At 39.8% G+C, this 21,829-nt stretch overlaps 1 protein-coding gene across 2 annotated transcripts in view; it reads right to left on the bottom strand.

Annotated features, from left to right (window-relative positions):
- Positions 1 to 21,829, bottom strand: part of LOC126161866 (DNA repair protein REV1) — a 117,357-nt gene that overhangs the window by 52,222 nt on the left and 43,306 nt on the right. For both annotated transcript variants that reach the window (XM_049917982.1, XM_049917983.1), the window contains 2 exons: positions 2,417 to 2,535; positions 1,695 to 2,262 (listed from right to left, as the gene is read on the bottom strand). In XM_049917982.1, coding sequence (XP_049773939.1) covers positions 1,695 to 2,262; positions 2,417 to 2,535 — 687 coding nt within the window. The remainder of the gene's footprint in view (positions 1 to 1,694; positions 2,263 to 2,416; positions 2,536 to 21,829) is intronic.

Genomic DNA, 21,829 nt, shown 5'->3' on the forward strand with positions numbered 1-21,829 from the left:
CATTTTCCACAGAGTTACATTTATTGCAAAAATGGTCAATGTCTAAGTCAAATAATTTTGTACCTGGAGATCGATGCTGACAAGGCCTATGAATGGCCAATAAGACATTGTAATAAATAATAAACATTACTGGAAATAGGAGTTACATTATGATATTTCACTATTTGTCCTAATAGAACAGTCTTTATCTACAATTGTATAAAAAAATTCAAATCTGATGTTATATAAGTCTATGATTATGTTGTCAAGATGACAACTAACACACCATTATATGTTTGTTAGTGAACATAATTCACTTCCATTTCTTTCTACGCTAGGCATATATAAGTTTTCCAGAGAATGGCAGATAATTGAGAGGTGCATTAATGAATAAAGAACATAACAGGGTAGGCTTGTTTTCATGGGTATATCTTGATAAATCAGTGTCAGTTCATTAAACCAAAATTCTAAAGCAAATTGTACAATACCACACAATTCTCTTAATGTTGTGCCATCAACATGGGGTTTTTCAACATGGTAGTAATTTCATACATCCATAACAAGATTATTATGTTATACCAAAAGCAGTGTACTAGACTAGAAGAGGTGAAGGTACAGTAAAGCTGTTCTCACCTCAAAAGCTAATTTGAACACCACAGTGCTTTACTAAGCACTCTCTATTGGAGTTGGTAAGCCCTTGCCTTTCTTTGACCTCTGAAATGACACACTGCCAGTCATACAAGTACCTACAGTTTACTATGGTGAAACTTGAAATTTTGCACTTATACAAATTATTGTCAGAGATGAAAGAAGTGATAAATGACAGGAAAAAATCCTAGTAACACAGGAGGACTGAACTCCAAATCTTGAGACTTGCAGCCTGAAACATGCACAGCATATCCAGCAAACCACATGACATGTCAAGCACATAATCATATATTGAGGAAATGTAAGTGATATTAAATGATTTCAGTATTACATAGGAAACACTTTCTAATGTTCTGTTAAATTTTGAGGCACATTTGAAAATATTTCCTATTTAAAACTATTATCATTCTCTGGCAAGCACTGACTGAAAATCCAGTTAATTTTTTAAAATGATTTGATACTACCTGCAACTGTCATTCTTTATTTATTTGTTGTACTGTTAAACAATTCCTGCAGTCCGATAAACAGAAGCAAGAAAAAGTCAGTGCATTAACAGTTAGTTAAAGGACAACACAATATCAAATCTGATCATAAAATATGCTAGGCTTCATACAAAATTACTGCACAAAAATTCAACAATGACATACTACACCATACTAGTCTGAGCACAGTGTATTCGAATGCTATCCACTGTCACTATGTTTGTGAGTATGGGATCAAACTGTTAAGAGTTAGTTATCATCCAGTTGCAAAAATTTTGAAAACATATATACTATCTTAAATACATATAGTTGATGTTAACAGTAGAACTGACAATAATTTGATATGGCACAAATATTAATGTTTGCTTCTCATTTTCTTTTTGCACTTTTAATGGACTGGATTCTATAAAGTAATTAAATAACAGTATATTTATTTCTTACAGTCAGTCAGTCCCTCCTCCGACACACACACACACACACACACACACACACACACACACACACACACACACACGCGCGCGCGCGTACCAAATATTTTAAGGCAGTAATTAAAGCAGGTTACTAAAATTTGTTTTCCATATGTACCTGATACACCTCTTCATTCACAGATAAATCCTTTAGTTTTCCTTCTGCAGAGTGTTTCGGAGAAACATGATGCTTCTCTTTTGTTTTTGCGTCAGTTACGTGCCTTGAATACATCAAAATTTCTTGTTGAATATCTTCTGGTAGCTCTGCAAGAACGTTCTTGTCGACATTGGACAACATTGATGAGGGACTGCTGCAAATTTCAGGACTGCTTCTGATAATGCTTCCTTTACTTTTTTCTTTAAAGTATGTGTCAATTTTACCACCAGGCACATCGGTCACTGCTCTTTTACCCACACAGTCTTTGAGATTTTCCTGCATCACGTTTTCTTCATTAAGATTAGGACTTCCTACAACTGACAAATTCTTGTTTGGTTTACTGTCATTGATAGAAATTTGTTTCATGCGATCATTAATAGAATTTTTACTTGTTGATTTTGGAGCTAAAAATTTAGAAATCTCAACAGATTTAGATCCCAAGCTTTTCTGCAGTCGAGATATTTGTATGCCGACACCTCTGAGATCATTTGGTTTTGCTTGAATTTGTCTGAAGATATTTAATACCTCCCTGAAAGAAATAATGATTTTTCAAATTGTGTAAGTAAATTTCCCATGAAAACTGCACACTGTAACCACATATAAGACATATTTTGTGTGAACTGCACTGAACACACAACGTATACAGCACGAAAATAAAAAAGAAGCACTACAAAGACACTCACTTGGCAATTGCATCACCACCATCTACAGGAACTGGTACTGTAGACGATCTTGTTACATGGTCACAAACACCGTGTCCCATGAACTTCGCTGTTTCAACAGGAGCTTCATTAGCTCGAATCTGAAATGATACAAGACTAATAAATGTCTATCTCATTTTGAGAATGCTGCAGTAGATAATGTAGGCAAGAGAAACTTCTTCTTACCCAGCAACAGAGGAAATATGCAAAAACAAGATGTGGTAAAAATGATAGCTATTGAAAATAGAGGTATCTTCATGTGGCAGGAGAGGGAAATGAGTTGGAAGAAATGGGACTACATATACTAGGTCTACAACTTTGCTTCCGCCAGTTTTTCCCGAAGTTTGGGGCTTTTATTGAGAAAAAGTTACAAAAAATTATGATTCAAAGTATTGCCCATCGGTGGCCACTACATTCTCTCATCTTTCGGATAGCATATGAATCCTGTGGCAGAAGAACTGGGCGTCTTTTGTCGGGATCCATGAATCGATTCAATTTTGCACTTGTTCACATGATCGGAAGTGCTGATCAGACAGACTGTATGCCACTGACTGAAAAGGTGGTAGTCAGAGAGAGCAACGTATGGAGAATATGGCGGGAGGGACAGGACTTCTCATTTCAACTTTTCCATGTATATTTTGATGGGTTTTGCGACATGGGGGTTGAGCACTGACCTACTACAAAATTACCTTTACATGTCTATCACTGTATTGCGGCCATTTGTGTTTCAGTGCTGGGCTCGAATGCATCAATTGCTTTCGATAATGATGTCCTGTGACTGTCTTCATCTGTTTCAGTAGCTACGAAAACATTCTGTCTTCCACTGCCAAGCCAGTCCTCGACATCAAAATCACTGTTCTTAAGGCGTTCATAGCATTGGTCTTACCCAGCATTTTAAGAGACACAACCACACATTTCTTCATGTTAAAGCAGAACATTAAAACTTCTCACAAATGGCGAGAAATGGGTACATGAGTTGACGTACTTAATCGAGAATAACCTTATGATGCAATCACAAATCGACTAATATTTTTATGGCATTATGTTTACAAATGCCTAACCTTATTGTATTACACACATGATCAACCACCTGAACACCATTTGCCGCTGCTGCCGTCTATTGCAAAACGGCGGAAGCAAAGTTGTAGACCTAATAGAAAAATTTTCTTCTTCAATAAATCATCTGTGTGACATAGATGCTGAAAATATATTGAGGCAAAGTATTGACACACACACATATACACATACATACAAAAACACACACACACACACACACACACACACACACACACACACACACTATATATGTGTATTTTTTCCATCCCAATGATGAACTACTACATTTGAAATTTTCAGCACACATGGTATGCGTAAGAGAAGACATTACAGGTACACTTCAAAAATATCAATTCTTTTCTCTAGATATTGGTCAAGGGTTCAGTTTTTGCACCCAATGAGGAAAATGGAGTACACCAGGTGACAAATCATTTGCATTCTCAGTTTCAGACCAAGATCCGATCTTAGGAAACAGAAAGCTCTGCAGTGATGTTATTAATCTATTTAGAGCTTTCAGTGATAAATTTGGGTCAAAAAATAATTTTGAACCTTGGAACCAAAAACACAGGCACAGCAATTTGTATGTGTCTTTAAAGTTAATGTTACATTGCTTCTGAATAGCAGCTTTCAGAGTTGGCAGTAAAGCTTAATTTTGGAGAGTATGCAGATACTGACTGGCGGAAACAGTTTAATAGCACATTCACTGCATCCATTATGATACAGGATCAGCCTGATAATTCTATCAAACACTCTAATAAAGAACGGCTCTTTTCTTTAATAGTTCCGGCTCCATGGAAGTCAGCATGGGAGAAGACTGTGGCCAGTACACAAGAACGCTGCTAGCAAAGTTTGATGAAACAAATACCATTTCTTCATGTAGACTGCGGAATTTCAACGTGTCCTCAGATCTAATGCAATTTTCAATGTTTTTCCTTTGAGAATTCCTCTAATTTTTTGATGTTGTCTCAAATGATATCTGGTATTTACCGACATTAAGACTTTAACAATGTCTCTAATATTCTATATTAAATTTCATATTTTAATCTGATACTACAAGTACTTAATGAACATATGTTTTGAGACATTTATTTGAAAGGGTGTGTGAAATACTGTAATTACTTACCTCCAACACATAGCAGAGATTGTAGGAAGTAGAATTACAAAAACTGGTACCGGTATATCATGCGAATATATCAATATTATTGATACACTGGCATATATGTGTAAACATCAGTAATGTTGTTAAAATGAAATATTGAAATTGCTGATGCAATGTCGCCATCTTTAAATGAGTCTATTCACTGCTTATGTAGGGCCAACACAAGGACCCTGCAGCACAGGAAATGTACAAGGCAAAATGGGAAGAAAATCAAATATTAACTGGTAACAACAGCAGAGACTTGAAAATTTAAACGAGAAGGAGCCAAGGAAGAGAACAGAAAATACAGATGTGTGGGAGGAACGAACTAGAACTGGAAGTACAGCATTAGATATCAATAAGATATCTAACAAGAGGACTTATTACAGATTTAAAATTCAGAATACAGTTGTCTCACAAAAAAATATTTAACAAAGGATGGAGAATGACAGCCTCTCCAAAAACAGATATCTCATGTCTTGACTCCCCAGTTGCCAATCGCCTCTCACATACACCCTGACAGGCCACAAAGGAGTATCTCTTGTGACTACCCAGGACTGGAGCAACTGAATCACATTCTCTGCTACAATTACAACATTGTGTCATATCCAGGCATGCATAATCCTTCCCAGAATGGTAACCCATCATCCACCCCATCTCTGCAATATCATCTATCAATATCTTTGTCAGTCCTTATCCACACCTGCTCCCAACTCCCTGTGAAAGACCTAGATGCAAGACCTGTACCATAACATCTGCCTACTATCATCTACTCCAGTCTGTCACATGTATTTCCTATCCTCATAAAGGCGGGAAAAGCATCCAAGTAATCTGCTAACTTGGCTGCAACTACTGTGTTAGCAAGACTAACAGCCCATCTATCAGTAGCCATGTATTTTGCGGTTCATGTCTAGGGACTGGAATATTTTGCAGAAACAATAGATTAGGGGTTTTTAGCAAAATAATATGGAATCAGTGGTTTTTACGAGATAGCACGAAAATTGTAATTTTGTTGCATAAAAATGTTATACACTGGGGGTGGTATGTTACTAATATTATTAAGTGATGGTTATTGAATGTTAAAACTGCATTTGACTTCTAATTTCCTCAAGGCTGAGGTCCTTGTATAATCTTAAAATGACAGTGCACTTCTCACGTAACAAATTTTGTAGAGAGGATGAAAACAGCACTGAAATAGGCAAACTACAATACCAAATTTGGCAAAAATATCATGGAATTTTCCAAAAAGAACCCAGATCTGACAAAAAAATAATATCAGATTTGACAAACAAACCAAATTTGGTAAAATAAACAGCAGCAAATTTTGAAAAAAAAAAAAAAAGATGAATTTTGCAAAAACATTAAACTGAATCTGACAAACAACAACACCGATTTTGACCATAAAATAAAATTATTTTTTCCTGTCCCTATTCATTCTTGGTTGCCCTTGTTCATTCACACAGAACTGTAATGTTCCGCTGTATATATGGTCATGCTATACCAGCTAGATAATGAAGAATTGTGAATTGAATTGTGTTTTATTCATCTCAATACATACATTTGCAATCCATTTGGTTTGCATACAGGAGACGTCAAAAATTTATAATACAGCTACAATGATTTTTAAACTAATAAATAATAGCACAACAATAAATAGTAACAGTATAACGATATTTCTTGGAATATGTAACACATTGTATCAAACTCAAATTTCCAGTGTGTCCTCCATGAATTCATCTACTGAGTAATAACATTTCAGTGTCAGTGCCTCATACAGCTTTCTTTTAAGTGGACCTAAATTCATCTGCATCAACTTGTTCCCTTTTAATTTATTACAAATTTTCATTCCCATGTATTGTGGTCCCAGGGCATACAGTCTGAGGCGGTGGGAGGGGAGCATACAATTTTCTTTGTTTCTAGTATTATGTGAATGGAAAAAATGGTTTCCCTCAAATAATTCATGTCTGGTGTACAAAAATGTAATAACCTCTTACATGTATAGGAATGGCAGAATTAATATTTTTGAAATTTCTTGGTTACAGGATTTAACACCTAGCTCAAATTTGATGATTGACCACACAGCTGTTGTCTTACTTTTATGATTTAATATTAGCCTGTTATTTGCCAGTTGTTTTCCTGCCTTGATGACTCTTTTACATATGGTTTTATACAGTCTACCATATTCAATGAAATCAATATCTTTATTATATTTTAATTCTCTGTGCAGTTGCCTTTTCCTTACACTGGTAATTTGTATGCCCTAGGTAATCCACTTTAATTTATTTGTCATTTTATTGCTGCAGAGTCTAGATGGAAATGTTTCAGTAAAGACGCCAAGAACACTATTTAGGAACTTCTCAAAGTTTTCATCATTTGAGTCACAATGATCAAAAGACCTTGTTTTCTCTTTTAGCTTCTTACTAAATATTAGCAAGTTTTCTTTGCTAAAGTTCCTGCTCATAAGGGTTCTTATACGTGAAATGTTCCAATCTGTTTGTGGCAACTCAACGAACAATGCACAATGTCTGAAATACCTAGATCTAGACAAAATTTATACACATCTTCATACATATAATTAGTTAGAACATTGCCAATACAGGTTGCTGATTGGCCGTTGTCTCTGTTAGATTCAAAGAAATTCAATTTGAAACCATATTTCTTTACTAAGTCAGTGAATCTTGAAGTGCGGCTAGTATCACATGTGATATCAATATTAAAATCAGCAGCTATTACTTTTTTTCTCTACAAAGGTCTTATAGCTTAATTTGAGGCTTACATAAGAATAGTTCTGTTATTGACGTCCCTGGAATTCTGTATATTGAGATTATTATAACCTTTGTTAGTGAGTCCACTACTTCCATGCAACAGCTCTCAAACACACATTCTTCATTTAAATAATTAAAACAATTTCTGGTCTCATAATTTATACCACTATGTAGGAGTATACATCAGCCTCCACGTGACTTTTTTCTTCTGCAAAAGCTACTTCCTAATCTGAAGTTCCCTATTTCGTTAAAAAATTTAATTGTGACCTCAGTAAAACAGTGTTCATTTAAACAAACAACTCTAATATTTGCACATTCTGACAGAATGATTTCCAATTCGTCTGTTTTGGAGCTTTTATTATTTGAAGCATCAGTTTAAACCATTTATATTCTAGTGGATAACATATCCACTTTGACTATTACTTATAGACTTTGGCACATTTCTTGCCAGATAATGGATTAGTTTTGTCTTTCTTTGGCAAGACACTTTGCACTTAGAACTTTGTTGAGATCAATAAAAATGACTCCTAGTTTATTGCACTGTTCTCTAATACTGCCGTTTATTCTCGGCACATAGCTGTCACTCACCAATCTGTACACAATGCCACTGATTATTATCCTGGAATTCATGTAGAATCTTCTGGCCGTTCGGATAAGGTTCCTTGCATGGTTTACAATTTCTTCTTTGCTGTTGTTTCAAAGCGAATTTGTTCCCATATGGACAAAAACACGTTTTGGGTTTCTGCTACACTTATCTGCCACGTTCTCTCTTGAGTTTAAGATGCTGTTTAGGTGTGTATGTAATTGATGCATCCTAATTCATAGTCGAACGTCACTTTTGGAGTTTGGAACGGCTACATTTTTCAACAATGAGTCACCTATAATAAAGAAAGCTTATAAATGAGTATAAATTTCAAATATCCATCTGCAGGGATCAATCAATACATCAGCCTTTGGGCCTGTGCTAACAAATACTACAAAGGACTGAGATATTCATCTCCTGTGTAGCACAAGGACGACACTGTAGTTCTCAATGTTTGAGGACAATCACTTTCATAGGTAGCTCCTGACAACCTGTGAACAAGGTTGTTTCTCGCAGAAATCTGTTTCTTGGTATTAAGGCAGTGTCTCTTGCAGGCCAATGTATAGTGTAGGGTTACACCCACATATTTTGTGGTAAAACAATACTCCAGCTCTCAGCCATTTATTTTGATTCTATTTCAGTATTCAGTTAGGTTGTTCACACATTACAAAGTATATTTCCACTTCTTCGAATTTTGGACACGGTTTTGTTAGATGTAAGTCATCAGCACACATTAATTTCTTTCTACTGTCAGAAAAAGACTGGTCCTTAGTATAAATGTTGAAAAGTCATTGGAGGAAATCATCTTATGGTTTTCTCCATTTTCTTTGAAGAAGATATTCCACCAGGTCATAATCTCTACTGATTTGACACATTTTGCTGAGCAACATCTCATGGTATATTTATCGCAAGTGGCCACTGACTTCACAACAATGATTCCTCATCTATTTTCGTTTTTGAACTCCACTTTTGGGTCAAATCATCAATCATTTAGTAGACAGCTATTTTGATAACTTGCATGTCAAACAAATACAGAATTTTTAAAAATGAAACACACACTGTTGGCTAATGTGGGTCAACAAAAGTGACAGCAGCAAAAATGATATCTGCAGAGTTATAAGAATAATAAATTTTATAAATATAACCAGATACACTGTAAGTTACTCTTTATACAATCAGCTGTCTTCACTGCATTGCAAGAGTACAAAAAATTGTACGGTACATAAGAAAGAATTTGTGGTTGCTCAGAAACACATCTTAGTCCTGATTATTTAGTAACAGGAAGAATGAATATTAATATGGGGAAAAATAAGGTGTCAACATCCTGGAACTTCCAATAAATAAAAAAGCTAAAAGTTCATAGTTGCATAAGGTGTAAACATTCTGGAAATTACATTAAATAAAAAATCTGAAAAAGCATAGTGGCATAATTTGTTAGGGAATAAATATACTCACACAACTTCACAGAGAGAGAAACTTAACAAAAAAAATTTTACTTCGGAAAAGCTGTTAAAATGTTATACCATAAGCAGAAAAGCCGATACACGGATATACTAATAATTATTCTTCCTTTGAAAAACAGGGAAAGGAACAAGGAATAAAGAGGACAAGGGGGAAGGGGAGCATTTATTCTGGTATACTGCCCTCCTATCACAGCAAACAGTAATATGGGGAGTACAGATGCAGATATACTAGATACCTCCTACACATTTGAAGACTGCCTCAACACTCTAAGTATTGTAAAAACTGCATGAAACAGTAAATAATAAAAGTTTACTTATGCCTGGAGTTCTCACTACCAAAAGAGCAGCTGTGGCATGAATCCACTATCCATATGATTGTTTTATTGCAAAGTGATCTAAATTACCAGAATGAGATTTTCACTCTGCAGCGGAATGTGCGCTGATATGAAACTTCCTGGCAGATTAAAACTGTGTGCCGGACTGGTCCGGCACACAGTTTATACATTTAAAAAGCTAAAAACATCTAGGATAGTAAATTGACAGCTCAAAATGACTGAATATAAAGCAAACAATGTGCAAAAAGATAGACTGCTACTTACCATAAAGAGAACATGTTAAGTTGCAGACAGGCACAATTAAAAGCATTTACACAAAGCTTTTGGCCACAGCCTTCACCAGCAAAAGAGAAACAGAGAAACACTCACCATTCATACACACAAGCAACCACACCTCATGCACACATTACTGCCAACTTCCACAGCTCAGGCCAGAATGTATCTATCACATGGAATGGCAGCAGAAGTCTGGAGGGGGAGGAAAGGGGAAGGGATAGTAATGTACGGGTGGGGAACAGATGAACGCTGTCTGATGGAGCATGCAGGGACTAGAATGCCAACAGGCACAGCATTAGGAAGTTGTTAGGCAGTGGGCTGAGGAAATGAGAGAAAGGGAGAGACATGTTAACAGAGGGTGGCAAACAAAGAGGCTGGGAGATGAGAATGGGGAGAAGATGATAGGACTGAGGGGGGTGGAAACTGTTGGGTGGAGGGTGAGGGAACAGTATGTTACCGTAGGTTGAGGCTGGGAAAATTACACGAGTGAAGATTGTGTTTTAAGGATAGCTCCCATCTGCGCAGTTCAGAAAAGCTGGTGGTGGAGGGCAGGGTCCAGATGGATCAGGCAGCCATTGAAATCAAGCATGTTATTCTCAGCTGCATATTGTGCCACAGGGTGGTCGACTCTGCTCTTGGCCACAGTTTGACGGCAGAGTTTATCCTGGTGGGCAGCTGGTTGGTAGTCATACCAATATAAAAAGCTGTGCAATGGTTGCAGCAGAGCTGGTAAATGACATGGCTGCTTTCACAGGTGGCTCGGCCCCTGATGGGGTAGGATAAACCTGTGACAGGAGTGGAATAGGAAGTGCTGGGTAGGTGGATTGGGCAGATCTTGCGCATGGATCTTCTACAGGGATATTAACCTTGTGGCACGGGGTTGTGATTAGGAGTGGCATAGAGATGTTGAGGAGGTTGGTTGTGCGATGGAACACCACTTCATTCATATACCTTCACTTCAAAGGGGAAGTAGTTGTGGAATAGGATAAAGTTACTAGAATGAAATTTTCACTCTACAGCGGAGTGTGCGCTGGTATGAAATTTCCTGACAGATTAAAACTGTGTGCCGGACCGAGACTTGAACTCGGGACCTTTGCCTTTCGCGGGCAAGTGCTCTACCGACTGAGCTACCCAAGCACAACTCACGGCCCGTCCTCACAGCTTTAATTCCACCAGTACCTCGTCTCCTACCTTCCAAACTTCACAGAAGCTCTCCTGTAAACCTTGCAGAACTAGCACTCCTGGAAGAAAGGATATTGCAGAGACATGGCTTAGCCACAGCTTGGGGGATGTTTCTAGAATGAAATTTTCACTCTACACCGGAGTGTGCGCTGATATGAAACTTCCTGGCAGATTAAAACTGTGTGCCGGACCGAGACTCGAACTCGGGACCTTTGCCTTTCGCGGGCAAGTTCTCTAGGATAAAGTTAGATGGGTGTATGAGGAATGAGGCAGTGAGTTTGGAGTCTGAAGGACTTGGGAAAGGTAGTGCTCAATAAAGGTAAGGTCATGGGCATGACCATGGGCTGACTTACTACTGCCATCTCAGGGCACTACCATCCAACCCCTATCGTACCCACAGTGTTCCTCCTTGTCCATCCCTTACAGCAGCTAAACCCTGGCTATCTGACCTTTTCAACTTGCCACATCCCCCATAACTTCCTACCAACTCTCCAAAAAATCCAGAGCCAAAACATTCCCTTAACATTGTTGTTAACCTTTTCAACAATACCGTCAGCTCCACGAAAGTTTCAGTCCTATCCAAAGGCCTCGCCCTTAGCGCTACACCCAAACTTAACCATGCTGGACTTGTCAAAGACCTACTCTCCTCCTCTCAATCCCTGCAGTGGAAGCACTTCTTTATCGTCAATCCCTCCAACCACACTAATTCCAACATTAAATCCTGCCCCCTCCAGTTCATACCACTACTCAACATGGCATGTGACAAGGACATGTTTGCACGGGCGCACAACAGCAAGGTCTTTAGTGCCCATGCAAAAACAGATTGAGATGAGTGTCAGTAAAATACACAAAACATAAAGATAAAACAGCATGAAAAACACAGGTAACAAAAGTTGGAAAACTACTTGCGCACCAGCACAGATCCGCGGAATGAAGTATTGTGTCAGTAGTAAAACTTTAACAACACAGGAAGAAAAAGGAGCTAAAACAATACAGCAGATGGATGTGGCTGCCTGACCACAAGAATAAAGAAAGGAGAGGCCAGCCACTCTGCAACACACTAAATCCTCCAGCCTAAAAGTTTAGATCAGAGTCCAGGCACGTCACACAACTTTAAAACCTTAGTCACACTCATCTCGTCATCAGTTAAAATAGAGGGCAGATCCCCTCATATTTGCGTCTGCCCTTGCATCACAATATAAAATACACTTCGCTAAAATATGGAGGATAGAGATGTGCATGCCACAAGCATCACAAAACAGGGGATCCTCTCACCATAGTAAAAAGCTATGTGTGAGAGGGCAGTGCCCAGTTCTAAGACACATTAGGGTCACTTCATCTTGCCTGAGCAACTGGCAGGAGGAACGCCATGGTTGGGTTGTTGACTTCACCAAACGCAGTTTATTGGTCGTCACCACCAGCCATTCCTCATCCCACAACTGCATACACTTCCTGTGTAGTGCAGAAACGACAGCCTGCAAGGGACAGAGCACTGTGACACATACTGTCCTCTGCAGGCCTCCTTGGCAGCCCAATCAGCCTGCTCATTTCCCCACATCCCTACATGACGTGGCACCCAGCGCAATGACACCTGCTTACCCTGCTGTTGGAACAATTACAGTTACCAGCCGGACCAACCCCTTAGCTGGGTACAGGTTCTGTAACGATTGTAAGGCACTAAGGGAATCTGCGCAAATGAAAAACCATTTGAACAGAATACGATGCATCTGCTCCAGTGCCTTAAGGATAGTGCGGAGCTCTGCTAAGAAAACAGTATACTCATCAGGAAGGCGAATCCTGGAGACATGGTCGGGGAACGTGACAGAGCAGCCAAGGGAATTCCCTTGCTTGGAGCCAGCAGTCTACACTATTGTGAAACCGTGATGCATATCTAAAATGTTAAGAAAACACAGACTGAAATGTAAAATCTGACTTACGATCTTTCTTAAGATTCATCAAGTCTAAAATAAGTCCAGATCTCCAGAGAAGCCACGGTGGAAATCTCCTCCCACCGCAATGTAAAACATAACAACCAGCCACACCCATCTCTAGAAGGGGATCCTATGCACGAATGCCATAAGGCCTCACTGCCTGTTGTCGATTACAAAAAAGCCTTTTTTTGGAGGCTGAGCAATGGTATGGTAGGTGGGTGTGTATGGTATGGACAGTGTTTTATATGCCTGATAAGTAGCTGTCGCCTGACGTGAAGTGGCAGTTCACCAGCCTGTGCCCAGAGGCTGGGTATGGGGCTTGTTCTGAACGCCCCAGTTTACAACCACATTCCTTCATGGTGCACCATGTCCAACATCTTTAAATAACAGGGTCTCGCAGACCCATACGCTGTGCACCCACAATTGAGCCAAGACTGCACAAATGCCCTGTAAAACCAGAGCAGACAAGTCCTGTCTGCTCCCTATGTACTGTGGCTAAGACATTTTAAAATACTTAAAGCCTTAAGTGACTGTTTTTCATGTCCTTAAGAAGTGGTAACTACATAAGCTTAGGCGTCAAATATGAGGCCCAGAAAACTTACTGTGTCTTTAAAAAGTAAGGACAGTGTCCCTCATCCTCAACTCAGGAAAGTTTAAAATAGAACAAGAATGGTTAAAAAGAACACACAGACTTCTCAGTGGAAAACAAAAAAATAAACTTCTGTGCCCATTCATCCAAACGTCGAAGAGTTAGTTGCAACTGAAGTGTTGTCACTGCAAGGCTTGAAGAAGAGCAAAACACAGAGAAATCATTCACAAACAAAGAACACTGGACAGGACTTTTCACTATGGATGTAATGCTATTAATAGCTATGCCAAAGACAGTTACACTTAAAATGCTACCTTGAGGGACACTGTTTTCCTGCTCAAAGCAATCAGACAGGACATCACTGACTCGGTATCTAAAATATTGTGGCAAGAGAAAGGACTGAATAAAAATGGGAAGACAACCACAGAAACCCCATTCATGAAGCTGCTCCAGGATAAGGAGCCTCCAAGTAGTATCGTAGGCCTTTTGATGTCAAAAAATATACCTAGGTGATGCTGGTGTAGGAAAGCCTGTTATATAGCTGCCTCCAGGAGGGCAAGGTTTTCAAAGGTAGAGCAATACCTCCTGAACCCACACTGAAAGTGACTAATGAGTTGCCCAGATTCTAAGATCCAGACAAGGTGGCAGTTGACCATCCGCTTTTCCCCATGCAGCTAGTGAGGGCAACACTATGGTAACTACTTGGGAATGTATGACCTTTCCCACATTTTAAAAGAGGAATTAAAATTGCCTCATGGCACAAGTCAGGAAAGTGACCTAACACCCAAATGATATTAAAACGTGCAAGTAAGTTAGTTTTTTTCGCCTTGTGAGGTGCCACAGCATACTGTAATGGATCTTGTCATGAACCATGTCACGAACCGCATACAACGCAGAATCCAGCTCCCACATGGAAAATGGGCAGTTGTAATCTTCATCAGAGGTGGACCGGAAGTCCAAACTACAGCTCTCAGCAACTGCGTTATGGTGCTGGAAACCTGGATCCTGATTGGCTGTTGCAATAGCTGTGGCACAATATGCCGCCATAGTCTGGGCAATGTCTCACAGACTAGTTTGGAGAATGCCATTCTCCATTACAGCAGTCATGGGGCACCTGCTTCCTCTCACAGAAATTCTCCTGATGGTCTCCCACACAACGGAACTTTTGGTGGAACGATTAATGGTGTTCAGAAACTGTTGCCACGATACCTTCTTGCTCACTCGAATAATTTGGCAACACTTTGCCCTCATCACTCAGAAGGCTGAAACATTCTCTGCAGTTGGCTAACACTTGAACCTATGCAGAGCCGCTCGCCTGGTCCTGATTGCAGAGTGGCATTCGGCACTCCACCAAGGAACAGGTTGCCTCTTCTATTGTCCAATGGACTGTGGAATGGATGCTGCAGTGGCATGGTGAATCACTTTGGCAATATGATCCACCCACACCCCAACATACACACAATGTTCGAACTTTGTCAACTGACTATAAAGTATCCAGTCGGCTCTACCGAGCACCCATCACGATGGTTTCCTTTCAGGTTCCACCCCATCTGGCAGGTGAATCCAGACTGCGAAGTAATCATGTCCATGCAAGTTATTAACCACTTCCCATTGACCACTGTGAGCAAGAGCTGAAGAGCAAAGAGAGAGATCAATGACAGAGAACGAACCAGTTGCTGTGCAAAAATGAGTGCTCTGTCCCAGATTTAGCAAGTATGCGCATGATGACACAAGAAGCCTCTCAATTGCTCTACCTCTGGGGCAGGTAGTTGCAGAGCCCCAAAGCACATTGTGTGCAATAAAATCACCACAGAGGATGAAGGGGCAATGGAGCTGTGTAATAAGGTCGGTTAGGGCCACTTCATCAATGTGTGGGGAAGTAAAGGGAACATATTGTCAACAGATGATGCACCTGCACTACTATAGCATCCGCTTGCAAAGTCATTGTAAGTGGGAGAGAAAAAGAGTGGTTGTTGGTACTGACAAAAATACTCATGCCTCCTCTTCACTTAGGTTGTCCTTTTTGTGGAGTACATAGCCTCGTAGTTCAGGGGTGTACGATTGATGGAAATGAGTCTCCTGGAGACAGAGACACAGTGATCTACACTGAAGTGGATGGGAGCCTTTTCATCAATGTGGTTTTAATTTACCCTTATCTTTGCACTGTGGAGGAGAAGAATATGCAGAGTGGGGGGAAGTGGAGGGGCTGCCTGGATCCAAGGCATCTAAATCCATGATGTCCTTCTCATCAGTTAGATGTGAAAGAATGATGTCTGATGGCGCTCAGAACAGCTTTTGACCCGAACGTTGTGAACCTTTACCTGTATCCAGTCCCTTTGAGGATGAGGGGGAAAGGGTGCATTGAGAGGCACTCTGCTTGTCGTGTGCCTTCTTGTCACTCACTACGGAACATTGCTGGTCTTTTCTGTGGTGCCTCCTTGGATTGCTTTATCCTTACACGTTTTGCCTTGGCATGTACACGTGAAAGTACAAGTGCTGGTGGTGGATGGTTGTACACTGCAAGACCTCTGCATCGAGGCATCGACTTTAGGACAGGTTTCTGCGCCATGGAAGGATAAGAAGTGGTAGAGACAGGAGGTTTCATCGCCTTATATTCCTTTTTGGCTTCAGAATAGGGGATCTGCTTGGTGACTTTTAGTTCTTGAATTTTTTGTTTCTCTGCAAAAACAGGGCAGTCTCTTTGTTCCAGACTGGGTGGCTGCAAGAGCAGTTAACGCAGACTGCTGGAGATGGACAGTCAATCCCAGATTCATGGGCTGCCTTTCCACATTTCCCACAGGTCGCTTCACCCCCGCAAATTAGCGTTGTGTGACCAAACTGCTGGCATTTGTAGTACCGCATAGGGTTAGGTACAGACAGCCTAACCATAATGGTCAGGCAATGTTGGAGAATTTAAGGTCACAATGAAGGTGGTAGACTTCTCAATTTCTCCATTATTCGTAGAAGATCTCAATACAGGCATTGTTTTCCTGATTTTGTTCTTTAAGCACATAAAAGAATTCACGGGCCCTGAAATGTCACAGAACACTGAAACATAAAAAAATTATCTGCAGTATTCTGCGACAAGCAGTTTGCTGTTGAACAAATTTTGAACATTTTGGTCCCTTTTTAACCTCCCCTCCACCTCGCCACGAACCCAACAAGAACATTAAATAACACACCATGTGATCAATTTTCATATTAAGTGCTTTGCACTGCCACCTACTGCCAGGCACTCCATATCAGCGACCTCAGTAGTCATTAGACTTTGTGAGAGTAGAATGGGGTGCTCCGCGGAACTCACAGATTTCGAATGTGGTCAGGTGATTGGGTGTCACTTGTGTCATATGTCTGTACAGGAGATTTCCACTCTCCTAAACATCCCTAGGTCCACTGTTTCAGATGTGATAGTGAAGTGTAAACGTGAAGGGACACGTACAGCACCAAAGTGTACAGGCCGACCTCGTCTGTTGATTGACAGAGACAGCCGACAGTTGAAGAGGGTCATAAAGTGTAATAGGCACACATCTATTCAGAACATCACACAGGGATTCCAAACTGCATCAGGGTCCACTGCAAGTACTATGACAGTTAGGCGAGAGGTGAGGAAACTTGGATTTCACGGTCGAGCAGCTGCTCATAAGCCACACATCATGCCGGTAAATGCCAAACGATGCCTCACTTGGTGTAAGGGTCATAAACATTGGACAATTGAACAGTGGAAAAATGTTGTGTGGATTGACAAATCACGGTGTGATAATTCAATGGCAGGGTGTGGGTATGGCGAATGCCCTGTGAATGTCATCTGTCAGCGTGTGTAATGCCAACAGTAAAATTCGGAGGCAGTTGTGTTATGGAGTGGTTGTGTTTTTCATGAAGGGGGCTTGCACTCCTTGTTGTTTTGCCTGTCACTATCACAGCACAGGTCTCGACTGATGTTTTAAGCACCTTCTTGCTTCCCATTGTTGAAGAGCAATTCAGGGATGGCGACTGCATCTTTCAACACAATCGAGCACCTGTTCATAATGCATGGCCTGTGGTGGAGTGGTTACATGACAATAACATACCTGTAATAGACTGGCCTGCACAGAGTCCTGACCTGAACCCTATAGAACGCCTTTGGAATGTTTTGGAATGCCGACTTCATGCCAGGCCTCACTGACCGACATCAATACCTCTCCTCAGTGCAGCACTCCATGAAGAATGGGCTGCCATTCCCATAGAAACCTTCCAGCACCTGACTGAATAAATGCCTGCAAGAGTGGAAGCTGTCATCAAGGCTAAGAGTGGGCCAACTCCATACTGAATTCCAGCATTACCGTTGGAGGGCGCCACGAACTTGTAAGTCTTTTTCAGCTACGTGTCAGGATACTTTTGATCACATAGCGATTTCTGGATTGGGAACTTTTTTGACAAGTGGATACAGAAGCACAATCTCCTGACATTGTACAGATATCATACATATGTCATTTAGAAGAGAAACATTGAAAGTTATTTTTTTCATGTATACTGCCACAGCGTAGTTTGGTAATTTGCCGATAGTCAGCGCTAGTTGCTAACAAGGAGAGTTCAGCTGCGGAGCGAGCTTTTTGTGTGTTGGAGTTTGACAAAAACAAGTGTGCTACATCTGTTCAACGGGTGTTTAGAACCAAGTACGGTACAAAGCCACCGATAAGGAAGGGCATTTACCACTGACACAACAAATTCGTTATGACAGGTTGCTTGTGCCCAGCAAAGAGAAGCGGACGTCCCAGTGTGAGTGAAGTGAATGTTCAGTGCGTACGAGACACATTCACAAGGAGTCCAAAGAAATCAGTGCGTCGTGCATCCTGTGAACCTGAAATGGCTCCAATGATAGTATGGAAAGTCCTGCGACAGAAGCTGTCTATGAAACCATTCAAACTGGAGCTAGTGCAGAAGCTCAATGATGATGACAAAGACAAACGCTTTGAGTTTTGTTCAAAGTTGCAACAACTGAATGACGATGGGGATGGCGTTGTTGATCGCTTAATTTTTAGCGACAAAGCCACTTTTCACACTACTGGGAAAGTGAACAGGCATAATTGTAGAATTTGGGGTTCAAAGCACCCTCACAAATGTATTTAATTTGAGCGCCATTTCTCGAAGGTAAATGTTTTTTGTGCCTTGTCACGTCGAAAACTGTATGGGCCATTCTTCTCCGCCAAGAGCACTGTCACTGGATATGCCTACTTGGATGTGTTCCAGCAGTGGCTGATGCCTCAAATGCAATCGGACTCTCCATTCATCTTTCAGCAGAATGGGGCTCCACCTCATTTTCATCGTGAAGTTCATGGATACCTGAACATGGAGCTGCCGCATCGATGGATCAGCCGTGCTACAGAAGAGGACAGCTGTTTCATGAAATGGCCTCTCCGATCACCAGATCTCACTCTGTGGGACTTTTTTCTGTGGGGACACATTAAAGATCTGGTGTGTGTACCGCCTCTACCATGTGATGTAGTAGAGCTCCGGGAGAGAATATGGGAAGCGACTGCCACAGTCGATGATGCCATGCTGGGATGAGTATGGAAAGAATTCGATTACTATATTGACGTCTAGTGGGTCACTCATGGTTCACATATTGAATGTTTGTAAAAAAACTTTCAGAGTTTCTCTTCAAAATGCAATATGTATGACATCTGTACAATGTTTTGTTCTTGTGCAATAAATAATTGAAAGTGTTCCTGGAATTTATGTACACCCTGTATAAATAACATAGTTTAATTGATTATTAATTAAGCAGAAAAAATAAGAGAAGATTATTTTAGTGACAGATGAGTTTGACATGCAGCTTCAAATTTCTTCTTTCTAACTTTTTCTGCGGCAAATTTTGAAATTGCGCCTTCAAAACTGATATCTTCAGCTACAACTATTTTCAATTGACAAAATTGATTAAAAAATACAAAGTTAATGAAAATCTTACACCATAATGAGGTCGGGAACAGATTCAGTACATTCACAATGACGAACTGTAAGAATCTTAAAGATGTCCAACCAAAAGATTCTTCTTTTGGAACTTTGGCAACTTGCAGATATCTCCTCAGTCATGGAATTTCTGCAAGGCTATATCTTCCGAAATCTCATCAAACTGTCAAATATTTTATAATCATGGGAAGTTCCTTTTCTGAGGTTTTAATCTGGTTGCTGGGCTCTGAAACAACAAGAGGCCAGGTATACTTTCCATAGTTTTGTACCATGTATTAACTTCTTGTAGAAAAATGTCAGGACAATTTGACACTGATGTACACAGTTGCTGATGCCAAGTCTGTGTCTTGTCAGCAGCCTTCTACTGATATTTCTACTTTTCCACAAGAATGCCTATCTTTTCACATGTGTCCTTCGCAAATCAAAGTGCTTCATCAACAAGATAATTTCTTGTCTTTCAAAATGAGCTTTAAGCTTCTCATGTAAGTAATTCACATTGTGAAGCTGATGCCAAGCATCTTTAAACACTTTCTAGCATGGTTCTTCTTCTAAGGCAGTATTCCATAAACACAAAAATGAGAAATCATAAAATGCAAGCAACAGAGTAAGAGCAGCTCCTCTGGTTTCTGTGCTTTCCGAAGAATGAGACAGTATCTCAGCAGCATCAATAACCTTTTTAATGCACCGAAACACACATTTAACAACTTAATGCACCGAAACACAAATTTAACAACTTCGCAGCGAGCACTCCATAATTTATCTGACAGTCTCTTAACTGTAACTTCAATGTTTTTTGGAAAAATTGTCCATCTGGGGGTAGAACTTGAGTAAAAACCAGTACACACATTTTAAGGTTCTGGAAAAGGTTACACATAATGAAACTTCTGCAACAGCATATAATCCACACAGATTGAATCAGTGGTTTACAGGGTACGAACAACACCTTAGGATCAAGTTCATAAATTTTTGCTTGAACTCCTGAATGCACTCCAGCCGCTGTAGAAGTGTTGTTGTATCCTTGTGCTCGGCACATTGTCATATCCAAACCATCCCGTTCAATAACTTGTAAAATATCTTCCATGAAATAAACAGCTTTCTTCTCAGTTTGCTGGATTAACGTAAAAATTACTCCTTTACTTCTACTTTTTTGCATCTCAACGCAGCATATGATTTCACTAATTTGATTTATGAGCGAGATGTTCGGAGTGCTGTCAAAGGTTATACAAAAACACCTCAAATGCTTTATATTATTTAAAATCTTTTCCTTGACAATTCTGCCCAGCAGTGAGACAAATTCATTTTGTATAGTGAGGGATAAAAACTTGTAAATATTTGGCCTCACTGTGCCTGGGTGCACTGTTTTAGTTTGGTCAAGTGTTTTCTTATTCCAGTGTCATATTTAGATAACAGTCTAATCAGCAGCAGAAAATTTCTTTTGTTTTCTACCAGCAAATGCTTTCAATAACCACAAATGGAAGATTTAGTTCAGCCAAAAATGTAGTGGCGTTTATCAGGCTTTTGAAAATGTATCTCCATTTTCTTTTTTCTGTTTTAGATGGTGTCTGGGTAACATGATCAGTTGGTCTATTGGCAATTAAACTCATTCTTAATGTTTTCCAATTTTCAAAACAAGCTTGATGATTCTGTGAGATTTCATAGTTGTAAACTTTCAGACTAAGTTTCCGCCAAGCTTCAAAATCAGCAGCAAATTTAGATATTATTCAAACTTGCATCTGAGCTAAAGAGCCTACAGCAAAAACATTATCAACTCTGGTTTTTAGTTGAGTATCCCATCTAGGGCTTTAGAATTTTCTCAACATATGGTTGATTGATACAGAACCAAGCAGATATCAACTGTCAGTTAGCACCTTCAGTCTTATCCTTACTGCCTTGTCTGTTAACAGAAAAAAGTGTCCACATTTGTTTTGAAATGCTTCATTCCTTATTTAAATTAAGTCAAGTCTTACACATTTTGGAACAGGAAAATGCCACTGACAGATGTAACAGAACAAAATATCACTACTACTTTCACTTATTCCTTCTTAATTCACACCTCCATCTGGTGCACTGTCCTCCAATCTATTTTTGTTTATATTACAGGTAACTATAAGATTTTCGATATTTTGTTTGA

The sequence above is a fragment of the Schistocerca cancellata genome, chromosome 2 (genome assembly GCF_023864275.1).
Source record: "Schistocerca cancellata isolate TAMUIC-IGC-003103 chromosome 2, iqSchCanc2.1, whole genome shotgun sequence".
NCBI classification, from domain to species: domain Eukaryota; kingdom Metazoa; phylum Arthropoda; class Insecta; order Orthoptera; family Acrididae; genus Schistocerca; species Schistocerca cancellata.